This window comes from Telmatherina bonti, assembly GCF_933228915.1.
Source record: "Telmatherina bonti genome assembly, chromosome: 15".
NCBI classification, from domain to species: domain Eukaryota; kingdom Metazoa; phylum Chordata; class Actinopteri; order Atheriniformes; family Telmatherinidae; genus Telmatherina; species Telmatherina bonti.
The window spans coordinates 1517689-1530348 of record NC_136613.1 but is presented as its reverse complement, the minus strand read 5'-3'; the positions used below and the strand labels follow the sequence as shown (position 1 = coordinate 1530348).

At 51.9% G+C, this 12660-nt stretch overlaps 1 protein-coding gene across 1 annotated transcript in view; it reads right to left on the bottom strand.

Annotated features, from left to right (window-relative positions):
- LOC306766500 (bone morphogenetic protein receptor type-2-like) overlaps positions 1-12660 on the bottom strand; it is a gene marked incomplete at both ends in the record, with an annotated part of 338989 nt that overhangs the window by 11026 nt on the left and 315303 nt on the right. The window contains 2 exon segments of the mRNA XM_079254280.1: positions 2973-3066; positions 3139-3325. Of these exon segments, the coding sequence (XP_079110406.1) occupies positions 2973-3066; positions 3139-3325 (281 nt within the window).

The window sequence follows — 12660 nt, the reverse complement described above, 5'->3', positions numbered from 1 at the left end:
CCGAGAGATATAATCCCTCCAGCGTGTCCTGGGTCTTCCCCGGGGTCTCCTCCCAGAGGGACGTGCCTGGAACACCTCACCAGGGAGGTCCAGGAGGCATCCTGACCAGATGCCCGAGCCACCTCAACTGGTTCCTCTCGATGCGAAGGAGCAGCGGCTCTACTCTGATCTCCTCCCGGGTGACCGAGCTCCTCACCCTATCTCTAAGGGAGAGCCCGGCCACCCTGCGGAGGAAACCCATTTCAGCCGCCTGTATACGAGATCTCCTTCTTTCGGTCACGACCCACAGCTCATGACCATAAGTGAGGGAACGTAGATCGACTGGTAAATGGAGAGCTTCACCTTCTGGCTCAGCTCCTCCTTCACCACGACAGAGCGGCGCAGAGTCCGCATTACTGCAGACGCCGCACCGATCCGTCTGTCCATCTCGCGCTCCATCCTTCCCTCACTCGTGAACAAGACCCCGAGATATTTAAACTCCTCCACTTGAGGCAGGACCTGACTCCCGACCCGGAGAGGGCAATCCACCCTATTCCGGCTGAGGACCATTTTTCAGATGTGAAATCCACAGAAGTTAGCAAGTTAGTTCATTTCTGTGATTCCTTGGATGGAGCAATGGCGCCATCTAGCAGACACCCTCGACAGGTTGAGATATGCATTTCAGGCTGATTAAATACCCAGTGATTAACATTATATGCTGTTGTTATTAACGACTCTGACTCAAAGTAAGAACTTGTGTGGAAATGATTTCTTGACCCACCAGGTCCGTGGAAAGTGAAAATCATCGTTGAAATGTCTTGTACCTGTTAACAAACCTTTTCCCCTTTTGACAGCAGCAAAACTGTTTTAAGGTTCATGTTTATAAGGATCATTCATACTTCTGCTCGTCTATAAATGGATTTTATAGACATGTTTTGAGGTTGGAAAAATATTAAAGGGTTCCTCTGATGGTATTTGGACTTTTCTGAGCTTTCTACAGTGTTCCAGTGTTGAATCCTCATCAGACATGAGAACGACACTGTTTTTTATCACCTAAACGCATGTTTGAGTTTGAGTTCCAGCACGCTCTCCGTTCGGTTTCCATGGCAACGAAAAACGCGTGGTTTTAGAGGGTTTTTTCTACTTGGAAATCCTTGTGACGTCCCGGGGGATAAGGTTGGGTGATTGGTTACCTTCTACTGGTTAACAAGGGCATGTACAAATACATCAGGCGGGTGGAAAACGTGGGATAAAGTTATTTCCAACGATGGCTGGTGAGTTTACCAAAGAGAGACATCCTGCTGCATTCGTTGCTGTGGGTTGCTGTTTTCCACTTCGTTTTCAGGCTCTGATTCAGGTTCCAACATGTAGGGCTGGATGCTATGTGTTGACATTGAGTTCATATGAGCCTAATCCTTCTGTTTATGAGACGTTACAATGACGGTGAAAGCAGGTGCGGTGCGCGCTCCCGATGTAGTGCAGTGGCGGGAGGCGGGGCTTAATGCGGAAGAGTCTCAATCCACTCGTTTTGCCCACAGGCTGATCTGACAGCCTACGGAGAGGGTCGGTCTGAAGTAAATAAAGCCATTTGTGACAATAACTCCATCAATCCCAGTCCTTCTGGTCTCAGAAATAAAAATAAATTAAATTTTAACTGCAAACAACACACACTTCACAATCATTCATAAGCTGGGAGGGAGGGGGTGACAATGGGGTCCTGCCACGCCCCTATTTCCGGGGCTGTGCCGGGGGGGTTTGGGCGGGGGAGTGGTGCTGTTCAGGGGGCCTGGGTCTGGGCTAGCCTGGCGGGGGTGGGACTGCTGCTGGCCCTGGGTGGTGCTGGATCGGCTGCATGTGTGGAGTGGTGGGGGGGTGTTGACAGGGGTGGGGGGTAGTTGTGGGGCCCTGATCGGGGCCCTCCTATCCCCTGCTCCCCCGGGGGTATCTCACAGGGGACACGTTGGGAAAGAAAGGTGAGGGCGTGCATGAGCCAATGGATGAAGTGGTGAATGAATGTTGGGGGGGGGGGGATCAGGGTGTAAGAATTTAGGAAAGTATATATATATGTATATATATATATACATATATAACTCTCTCTCATCTTGGCTAATTCAGTATGTGATGCTTGCTGACGCTATTTCTGGTTTACATTATTAATTTCATTTGTGCCTGATGATTTTAACCGGTGTGGGTTTTAATAAAGTGTTTTATATCTTAAGAAGTCGTGGTAGCGAGACCGATCTTTGAGAAGTGATTTGTTCCCTCTGACGAAAACTGACAGTAAGTGTATTCTGAGACTGATGGTTATCTGTTATTAGACAAATATCATTGTCATATTGCGGTATTCCCTGCCTGACCGTATAACACATTTAGGGCTGGGTGGTCCCCCGAGATCATCCGCTTGTCTAAGGACACAGCAGATTAATAATTAAAACACCCACTGTCACTCCGACATTGGATTCCAGGTTAACGTTAATAATCATACGCTACAGCCGCGAATCGCTCAAGTGAGAGCTGGAGATCACGACCAGATGAAGCCAACAGGACCACGTCATCCGCAAAAAGCAGGGACCCAATCCTGAGGCCACCAAGTCGGATCCCCTCAACACCTCGGCTGCACCTAGAAATTCTGTCCATATAAGTTATGAACAGAATCGGTGATAAAGGGCAGCCTTGGCGGAGTCCAACCCTCACCGGAAACGAATCCGACTTACTAGAGAGGTCTCATAGCAACATGGTAGTGATGGTGATGAAGATGTGATAAATAATGGTGGATTTACCATCTAGAGTCTCTGAATAAACACTACATGTTGTGTCTGGATTGTAAACCTCCTGGATGGATAGAAACGCTGGAAAACCTCCGTAGACCAGCTGGAGGGTCACATGACCAGCTGGAGGGTCACATGACCATCACAGTAACACACTGCTGGTCCTGGTGGTGGAACAGGTATAGCTGGAGAAGGTCTAACGGAGGTTTAGGGTATATTTGTTACCAGTGTGATGAGCTTCAGGAATGCTGCGAAGGACTGTGGCTGGCATCAGGATGGAGGAGGTCAACATATTCCGGTCTGTGGTGGACGAGCGAGCCTGAATCAGACAGATGTAATGAACAATGGATAAATGTCGCAGACTTTTCACCGACGTTGGTTAAACTTCTACCTGCTGACGCTCGTAGTTGATGGAGTTGTTATTCTTCTCGCCACCTTCTGCTCCACCAGAGCTCGTCATGATGACTGATTGTGGATTCCCATCTCCCTGCAGATTTTTTATCCTGCCCACTTCAAGATCCTCATTAAAAGAGGAAGCTGAACCAACCTGAGAGGACCAATGGCTGTGAGACAGATTTCTGAGGACAGATATGAGAAGAAAACATCTGCACTTTGTGTAGTCTGACATGGATCATTAACTGCTGATATGTCTGTTCCATCCATCCACCCACCCACCCATCCACCCGTCCATTCATCCACCCATCCACCCACCCATCCACCCGTCCATTCATCCACCCACCCACCCACCTGTCCATCCATCCACCCACCCGTCCATCCATCCACCCACCCACCCATCCACCCATCCACCCACCCACCCATCCACCCGTCCATTCATCCACCCACCCATCCACCCGTCCATCCACCCACCCACCCATCCACCCGTCCATTCACCCACCCACCCATCCACCCGTCCATTCATCCACCCACCCACCCACCCGTCCATTCATCCACCCATCCACCCACCCGTCCATCCATCCACCCGTCCACCCATCCACCCGTCCATTCATCCACCCGTCCACCCATCCACCCGTCCATTCATCCACCCACCCATCCACCCGTCCATTCATCCACCCACCCACCCACCCGTCCATTCATCCACCCATCCACCCACCCGTCCATCCATCCACCCGCCCACCCATCCACCCGTCCATTCATCCACCCGCCCACCCATCCACCCGTCCATTCATCCACCCGTCCACCCATCCACCCGTCCATTCATCCACCCACCCATCCACCCGTCCATTCATCCACCCACCCATCCACCCGTCCATTCATCCACCCACCCACCCACCCGTCCATTCATCCACCCATCCACCCACCCACCCACCCATCCATCCACCCACCCACCCGTCCATTCATCCACCCATCCACCCACCCGTCCATCCATCCACCCACCCACCCATCCACCCGTCCATTCATCCACCCGTCCACCCATCCACCCGTCCATCCATCCACCCGTCCACTCATCCACCCACCCATCCACCCATCCACCCACCCATCCATCCATCCACCCACCCACCCACCCGTCCATTCATCCACCCATCCACCCATCCACCCGTCCATTCATCCACCCACCCACCCATCCACCCGTCCATTCATCCACCCACCCACCCATGCACCCGTCCATTCATCCACCCATCCACCCGTCCATTCATCCACCCATCCATTCATCCACCCACCCACCCATGCACCCGTCCATTCATCCACCCATCCACCCGTCCATTCATCCACCCATCCATTCATACACCCACCCACCCATGCACCCGTCCATTCATCCACCCACCCACCCACCCACCCGTCCATTCATCCACCCATCCACCCGTCCATTCATCCACCCATCCATTCATCCACCCACCCACCCATGCACCCGTCCATTCATCCACCCATCCACCCACCCACCCATGCACCCGTCCATTCATCCACCCATCCACCCACCCACCCGTCCATTCATCCACCCATCCATTCATACACCCACCCACCCATGCACCCGTCCATTCATCCACCCATCCACCCACCCATCCATCCATCCACCCACCCACCCGTCCACCCGTCCATTCATCCACCCATCCACCCACCCACCCATCCACCCATCCACCCGTCCATTCATCCACCCATCCATCCATCCATCCATCCACCCACCCACCCATCCACCCGTCCATTCATCCACCCATCCACCCACCCATCCATTCATCCACCCATCCGTCCATTCATCCACCCATCCACCCATCCACCCGTCCATTCATCCACCCATCCACCCATCCATTCATCCACCCATCCATCCATCCACCCACCCACCCGTCCATTCATCCACCCACCCACCCATCCACCCATCCATTCATCCACCCATCCACCCGTCCATTCATCCACCCACCCACTCATCCACCCGTCCATTCATCCACCCACCCACTCATCCACCCACCCATCCATCCATTCATCCACCCACCCATCCACCCATCCACCCATCCATTCATCCACCCGTCCATTCATTCATCCACCCACCCATCCACCCGTCCATTCATCCACCCATCCTCCCACCCACCCATCCATTCATCCACCTATCCATTCATCCACCCACCCACCCACCCATCCATTCATCCACCCATCCACCCACCCACCCATCCATTCATCCACCCACCCACCCATCCATCCGTCCACTCATCCACCCATCCACCCGTCCATTCATCCACCCATCCATTCATCCACCCACCCACCCATCCACCCATCCATTCATCCACCCATCCACCCACCCACCCATCCATTCATCCACCCACCCACCCACCCACCCATCCATTCATCCACCCGTCCATTCATCCACCCACCCACCCATCCACCCATTCATCCACCCACCCACCCATCCACCCATCCATTCATCCACCCATCCACCCACCCACCCATCCATTCATCCACCCACCCACCCATCCACCCGTCCAATACACCCATCCACCCACCCATCCATTCATCCACCCATCCATTCATCCACCCACCCACCCGTCCATTCATCCACCCATTCATCCACCCACCCACCCGTCCATTCATCCACCCACCCATCCATTCATCCACCCACCCACCCATCCATCTTCCCAAACCACTGTTCTATATATTGCATTTATTTTTGGGATCTTAGGCTTTCTGTTTACTGACTTAAACAGCTCAAGCACTCGGTTTTAGCATGGCTGCTAGCTCTCTTCCCACACCCCGGTCCCCTGCCTTTTCTTGCTCGGTGTGTCTGATGTTTAGCTACTCCTCCGCCTCCTTTAGTGATAACGGTAGGTGTATTAAGTGTTGCAGCTTGGCAGCTTTGGAGGCGAGGCTCTGTGAGTTAGAAGCCCAGCTCCGCACTCAGTTAGGGAAGCAGTTAGTCAGCAAGCCCCCATTAGCCAGTGCGGAGCTACCAGCCAGGGCAGCTAGCCCACCTAGCGGTCCCTCAGCAGTTCCCGCGCAGCCGGGAGCCGAGGCGGGCTGGACGACGGTCAGGCGGAAGCGTAGCCCCAAACCAAAACCCACTGGCCACCACCGATCTGTTCACGTTTCTAACAGATTTTCCCCGCTCGGCGACACACCCGCTGAGGCAGAAACCCTGATTATAGGTAGTTCCATAGTCAGAAACGTGGCTCTAGAGACACCGGGGACCATAGTCAGATGCATTCCTGGGGCCAGAGCGGGCCACGTCGAATCGTATTTGAAACTGCTGGCTAAGGCTAAACGTAAATACCGTAAGATTGTAATTCACGTCGGCGGTAACGACACCCGGTTACGCCAATCGGAGGTCACTAAAATTAATGTTGCTTCGGTGTGTAACTTTGCCAAGAGCATGTCGGACTCCGTAGTTTTCTCTGGTCCCTTGCCAAATTTAATCAGCGATGACATGTTTAGCCGCATGTCATCCTTCAACCGCTGGTTGTCTAGGTGGTGTCCCAATAACAACGTGGGTTTTATAGATAATTGGAGCGCTTTTTGGGGAAAGCCTGGTCTTATTAGGAGAGATGGCATCCATCCCACGTTGGATGGAGCCGCTCTCTTATCCAGCAATATGGACTCTTTTATTAGTCAGCTAAATTGACAACTCAGGGTTGGGACCAGGAGGCAGACTTGTAGTCCTACACACTTTTCTGCAGCTTCCCACCTGCCGCCGCCCACCCAAAACCCCATTCCGACCTTATACAACTCCCCAGCAGTAAGAATTAAACAACACAAAAACACTTCTGGGGTTAATCGTGAAAACTTCATAAAAATAAAAACAATGGATCTAATAAAATCTGAAAATAAGACAATAAAGTGTGGCCTACTGAATATCAGATCCCTCCCAAATAAGTCTTTATTAGTCAATGACTTGATAGGTGATCACCACATTGATTTATTCTGTCTTACGGAAACCTGGTTACAGCAAGAGGATTATGTTAGTATTAATGAAGCTACGCCAGCTAACTATTTAAACTTTCACATTCCTAGAACTACAGGCAGAGGAGGAGGTGTTGCAGCTATTTTTAAGTCAGAATTTTTAATTAATCCTAAGCACAAAACTAACTATAAATCCTTTGAATTCCTGACATTAAATTTATCTCATCCAAAATGGAATTCAGAGAAACCGCTCCTTTTAGCATTAGTTGTGTAGTACAGTGTGTGTACCTGCGGTTGTGCAGTACCTTGTGTGTACCTGCGGTTGTGTACCTGTGGTTGTGTAGTACAGTGTGTGTACCTGGGGTTGTGTAGTACAGTGTGTGTACCTGCGGTTGTGTAGTACAGTGTGCGTACCTGGGGTTGTGTAGTACAGTGTGCGTACCTGTGGTTGTGTGGTACAGTGTGTGTACCTGTGGTTGTGGGGTACAGTGTGCGTACCTGTGGTTGTGTAGTACAGTGTGTGTACCTGCGGTTGTGTAGTACAGTGTGTGTACCTGCGGTTGTGTAGTACAGTGTGTGTACCTGGGGTTGTGTAGTACAGTGTGCGTACCTGCAGTTGTGTAGTACAGTGTGTGTACCTGGGGTTGTGTAGTACAGTGTGCGTACCTGCAGTTGTGTAGTACAGTGTGCGTACCTGTGGTTGTGTAGTACAGTGTGTGTACCTGCGGTTGTGTAGTACAGTGTGTGTACCTGCGGTTGTGTAGTACAGTGTGTGTACCTGGGGTTGTGTAGTACAGTGTGCGTACCTGCAGTTGTGTAGTACAGTGTGCATACCTGGGGTTGTGTAGTACCTTGTGCGTACATGGGGTTGTGTAGTACAGTGTGCGTACCTGCGGTTGAGTAGTACAGTGTGCGTACCTGAGGTTGTGTAGTACAGTGTGCGTAACTGCGGTTGTGTAGTACAGTGTGCGTACCTGCGGTTGTGTAGTACAGTGTGCGCACCTGCGGTTGAGTAGTACAGTGTGCGTACCTGCGGTTGTGTAGTACAGTGTGCGTACCTGCGGTTGTGTAGTACAGTGTGCGTACCTGCGGTTGAGTAGTACAGTGTGCGTACCTGAGGTTGTGTAGTACAGTGTGCGTAACTGCGGTTGTGTAGTACAGTGTGCGTACCTGCGGTTGTGTAGTACAGTGTGCGTACCTGGGGTTGTGTAGTACAGTGTGCGTACCTGAGGTTGTGTAGTACAGTGTGCGTACCTGCGGTTGTGTAGTACAGTGTGCGTACCTGCGGTTGTGTAGTACAGTGTGCGTACCTGCGGTTGTGTAGTACAGTGTGCGTACCTGGGGTTGTGTAGTACAGTGTGCGTACCTGGGGTTGTGTAGTACAGTGTGCGTACCTGCGGTTGTGTAGTACAGTGTGCGTACCTGCGGTTGTGTAGTACAGTGTGCGTACCTGGGGTTGTGTAGTACAGTGTGTGTACCTGCGGTTGTGTAGTACAGTGTGTGTACCTGCGGTTGTGTAGTACAGTGTGCGTACCTGCGGTTGTGTAGTACCTTGTGCGTACCTGGGGTTGTGTAGTACAGTGTGCGTACCTGGGGTTGTGTAGTACAGTGTGCGTACCTGCGGTTGTGTAGTACAGTGTACGTACCTGGGGTTGTGTAGTAGAGTGTGCGTACCTGGGGTTGTGTAGTAGAGTGTGCGTACCTGAGGTTGTGTAGTACAGTGTGTGTACCTGTGGTTGTGTAGTACAGTGTGCGTACCTGCGGTTGTGTAGTACAGTGTGTGTACCTGGGGTTGTGTAGTACAGTGTGTATACCTGGGGTTGTGTAGTACAGTGTGCGTACCTGCGGTTGTGTAGTACAGTGTGCGTACCTGCGGTTGTGTAGTACAGTGTGCGTACCTGTGGTTGTGTAGTACAGTGTGTGTACCTGAGGTTGTGTAGTACAGTGTGTGTACCTGTGGTTGTGTAGTACAGTGTGTGTACCTGGGGTTGTGTAGTACAGTGTGTGTACCTGCGGTTGTGTAGTACAGTGTGTGTACCTGCGGTTGTGTAGTACAGTGTGCGTACCTGCGGTTGTGTAGTACAGTGTGCGTAACTGCGGTTGTGTAGTACAGTGTGCGTACCTGCGGTTGTGTAGTACAGTGTGTGTACCTGGGGTTGTGTAGTACAGTGTGTGTACCTGCGGTTGTGTAGTACAGTGTGTGTACCTGGGGTTGTGTAGTACAGTGTGTGTACCTGGGGTTGTGTAGTACAGTGTGCGTACCTGCGGTTGTGTAGTACAGTGTGCGTACCTGCGGTTGTGTAGTACAGTGTGCGTACCTGCGGTTGTGTAGTACAGTGTGTGTACCTGTGGTTGTGTAGTACAGTGTGTGTACCTGTGGCTGTGTAGTACAGTGTGTGTACCTGGGGTTGTGTAATACAGTGTGCGTACCTGTGGTTGTACAGTGTGTGTACCTGTGGTTGTGTAGTACAGTGTGTGTACCTGTGGTTGTACAGTGTGTGTACCTGGGGTTGTGTAGTACAGTGTGCGTACCTGGGGTTGTGTAGTACAGTGTGCGTACCTGCGGTTGTGTAGTACAGTGTGTGTAACTGCGGTTGTGTAGTACAGTGTGTGTACCTGCGGTTGTGTAGTACAGTGTGTGTACCTGGGGTTGTGTAGTACAGTGTGTGTACCTGGGGTTGTGTAGTACAGTGTGTGTACCTGAGGTTGTGTAGTACAGTGTGTGTACCTGCGGTTGTGTAGTACCTTGTGCGTACCTGGGGTTGTGTAGTACAGTGTGTGTACCTGGGGTTGTGTAGTACAGTGTGCGTACCTGCGGTTGTGTAGTACAGTGTGCGTACCTGCGGTTGTGTAGTACAGTGTGCGTACCTGCGGTTGTGTAGTACAGTGTGCGTACCTGAGGTTGTGTAGTACAGTGTGTGTACCTGCGGTTGTGTAGTACCTTGTGCGTACCTGGGGTTGTGTAGTACAGTGTGCGTACCTGGGGTTGTGTAGTACAGTGTGTGTACCTGGGGTTGTGTAGTACAGTGTGCGTACCTGCGGTTGTGTAGTACAGTGTGCGTACCTGCGGTTGTGTAGTACAGTGTGCGTACCTGCGGTTGTGTAGTACAGTGTGCGTACCTGCGGTTGTGTAGTACAGTGTGCGTACCTGAGGTTGTGTAGTACAGTGTGCGTACCTGCGGTTGTGTAGTACAGTGTGTGTACCTGGGGTTGTGTAGTACAGTGTGTGTACCTGAGGTTGTGTAGTACAGTGTGTGTACCTGCGGTTGTGTAGTACCTTGTGCGTACCTGGGGTTGTGTAGTACAGTGTGCGTACCTGGGGTTGTGTAGTACAGTGTGTGTACCTGGGGTTGTGTAGTACAGTGTGCGTACCTGGGGTTGTGTAGTACAGTGTGCGTACCTGCGGTTGTGTGGTACAGTGTGCGTACCTGTGGATGTGTGGTACAGTGTGCGTACCTGCGGTTGTGTAGTACAGTGTGCGTACCTGCGGTTGTGTAGTACAGTGTGCGTACCTGCGGTTGTGTAGTACAGTGTGCGTACCTGCGGTTGTGTAGTACAGTGTGCGTACCTGGGGTTGTGTAGTACAGTGTGCGTACCTGCGGTTGTGTAGTACAGTGTGTGTACCTGCGGTTGTGTAGTACAGTGTGTGTACCTGCGGTTGTGTAGTACAGTGTGCGTACCTGCGGTTGTGTAGTACAGTGTGCGTAACTGCGGTTGTGTAGTACAGTGTGTGTACCTGCGGTTGTGTAGTACAGTGTGTGTACCTGGGGTTGTGTAGTACAGTGTGTGTACCTGCGGTTGTGTAGTACAGTGTGTGTACCTGGGGTTGTGTAGTACAGTGTGTGTACCTGGGGTTGTGTAGTACAGTGTGCGTACCTGCGGTTGTGTAGTACAGTGTGCGTACCTGCGGTTGTGTAGTACAGTGTGCGTACCTGCGGTTGTGTAGTACAGTGTGCGTACCTGCGGTTGTGTAGTACAGTGTGCGTACCTGCGGTTGTGTAGTACAGTGTGCGTACCTGCGGTTGTGTAGTACAGTGTGTGTACCTGTGGTTGTGTAGTACAGTGTGTGTACCTGGGGTTGTGTAGTACAGTGTGTGTACCTGCGGTTGTGTAGTACAGTGTGCGTACCTGGGGTTGTGTAGTACAGTGTGCGTACCTGTGGTTGTGTGGTACAGTGTGTGTACCTGTGGTTGTGGGGTACAGTGTGTGTACCTGTGGTTGTGTAGTACAGTGTGTGTACCTGTGGTTGTACAGTGTGTGTACCTGGGGTTGTGTAGTACAGTGTGCGTACCTGGGGTTGTGTAGTACAGTGTGCGTACCTGGGGTTGTGTAGTACAGTGTGCGTACCTGGGGTTGTGTAGTACAGTGTGTGTAACTGCGGTTGTGTAGTACAGTGTGTGTACCTGCGGTTGTGTAGTACAGTGTGTGTACCTGGGGTTGTGTAGTACAGTGTGTGTACCTTGGGTTGTGTAGTACAGTGTGTGTACCTGAGGTTGTGTAGTACAGTGTGTGTACCTGCGGTTGTGTAGTACCTTGTGCGTACCTGGGGTTGTGTAGTACAGTGTGCGTACCTGGGGTTGTGTAGTACAGTGTGCGTACCTGGGGTTGTACAGTGTGTGTACCTGGGGTTGTGTAGTACAGTGTGCGTACCTGCGGTTGTGTAGTACAGTGTGCGTACCTGCGGTTGTGTAGTACAGTGTGCGTACCTGCGGTTGTGTAGTACAGTGTGCGTACCTGCGGTTGTGTAGTAGAGTGTGCGTACCTGAGGTTGTGTAGTACAGTGTGTGTACCTGCGGTTGTGTAGTACAGTGTGCGTACCTGCGGTTGTACAGTGTGTGTACCTGTGGTTGTGTAGTACAGTGTGTGTACCTGTGGTTGTACAGTGTGTGTACCTGTGGTTGTGTAGTACAGTGTGCGTACCTGGGGTTGTGTAGTACAGTGTGTGTACCTGGGGTTGTACAGTGTGTGTACCTGGGGTTGTGTAGTACAGTGTGCGTACCTGGGGTTGTGTAGTACAGTGTGCGTACCTGCGGTTGTGTAGTACAGTGTGCGTACCTGCGGTTGTGTAGTAGAGTGTGCGTACCTGAGGTTGTGTAGTACAGTGTGCGTACCTGCGGTTGTGTAGTACAGTGTGCGTACCTGGGGTTGTGTAGTACAGTGTGTGTACCTGAGGTTGTGTAGTACAGTGTGTGTACCTGCGGTTGTGTGGTACAGTGTGCGTACCTGCGGTTGTGTGGTACAGTGTGCGTACCTGGGGTTGTGTAGTACAGTGTGTGTACCTGGGGTTGTGTAGTACAGTGTGCGTACCTGCGGTTGTGTGGTACAGTGTGCGTACCTGCGGTTGTGTGGTACAGTGTGCGTACCTGTGGATGTGTGGTACAGTGTGCGTACCTGCGGTTGTGTAGTACAGTGTGCGTACCTGCGGTTGTGTAGTACAGTGTGCGTACCTGCGGTTGTGTAGTACAGTGTGCGTACCTGCGGTTGTGTAGTAGAGTGTGCGTACCTGAGGTTGTGTAGTAGAGTGTGCGTACCTGCGGTTGTGTAGTGCCTTGTGCGTACCTGCGGTTGTGTAGTA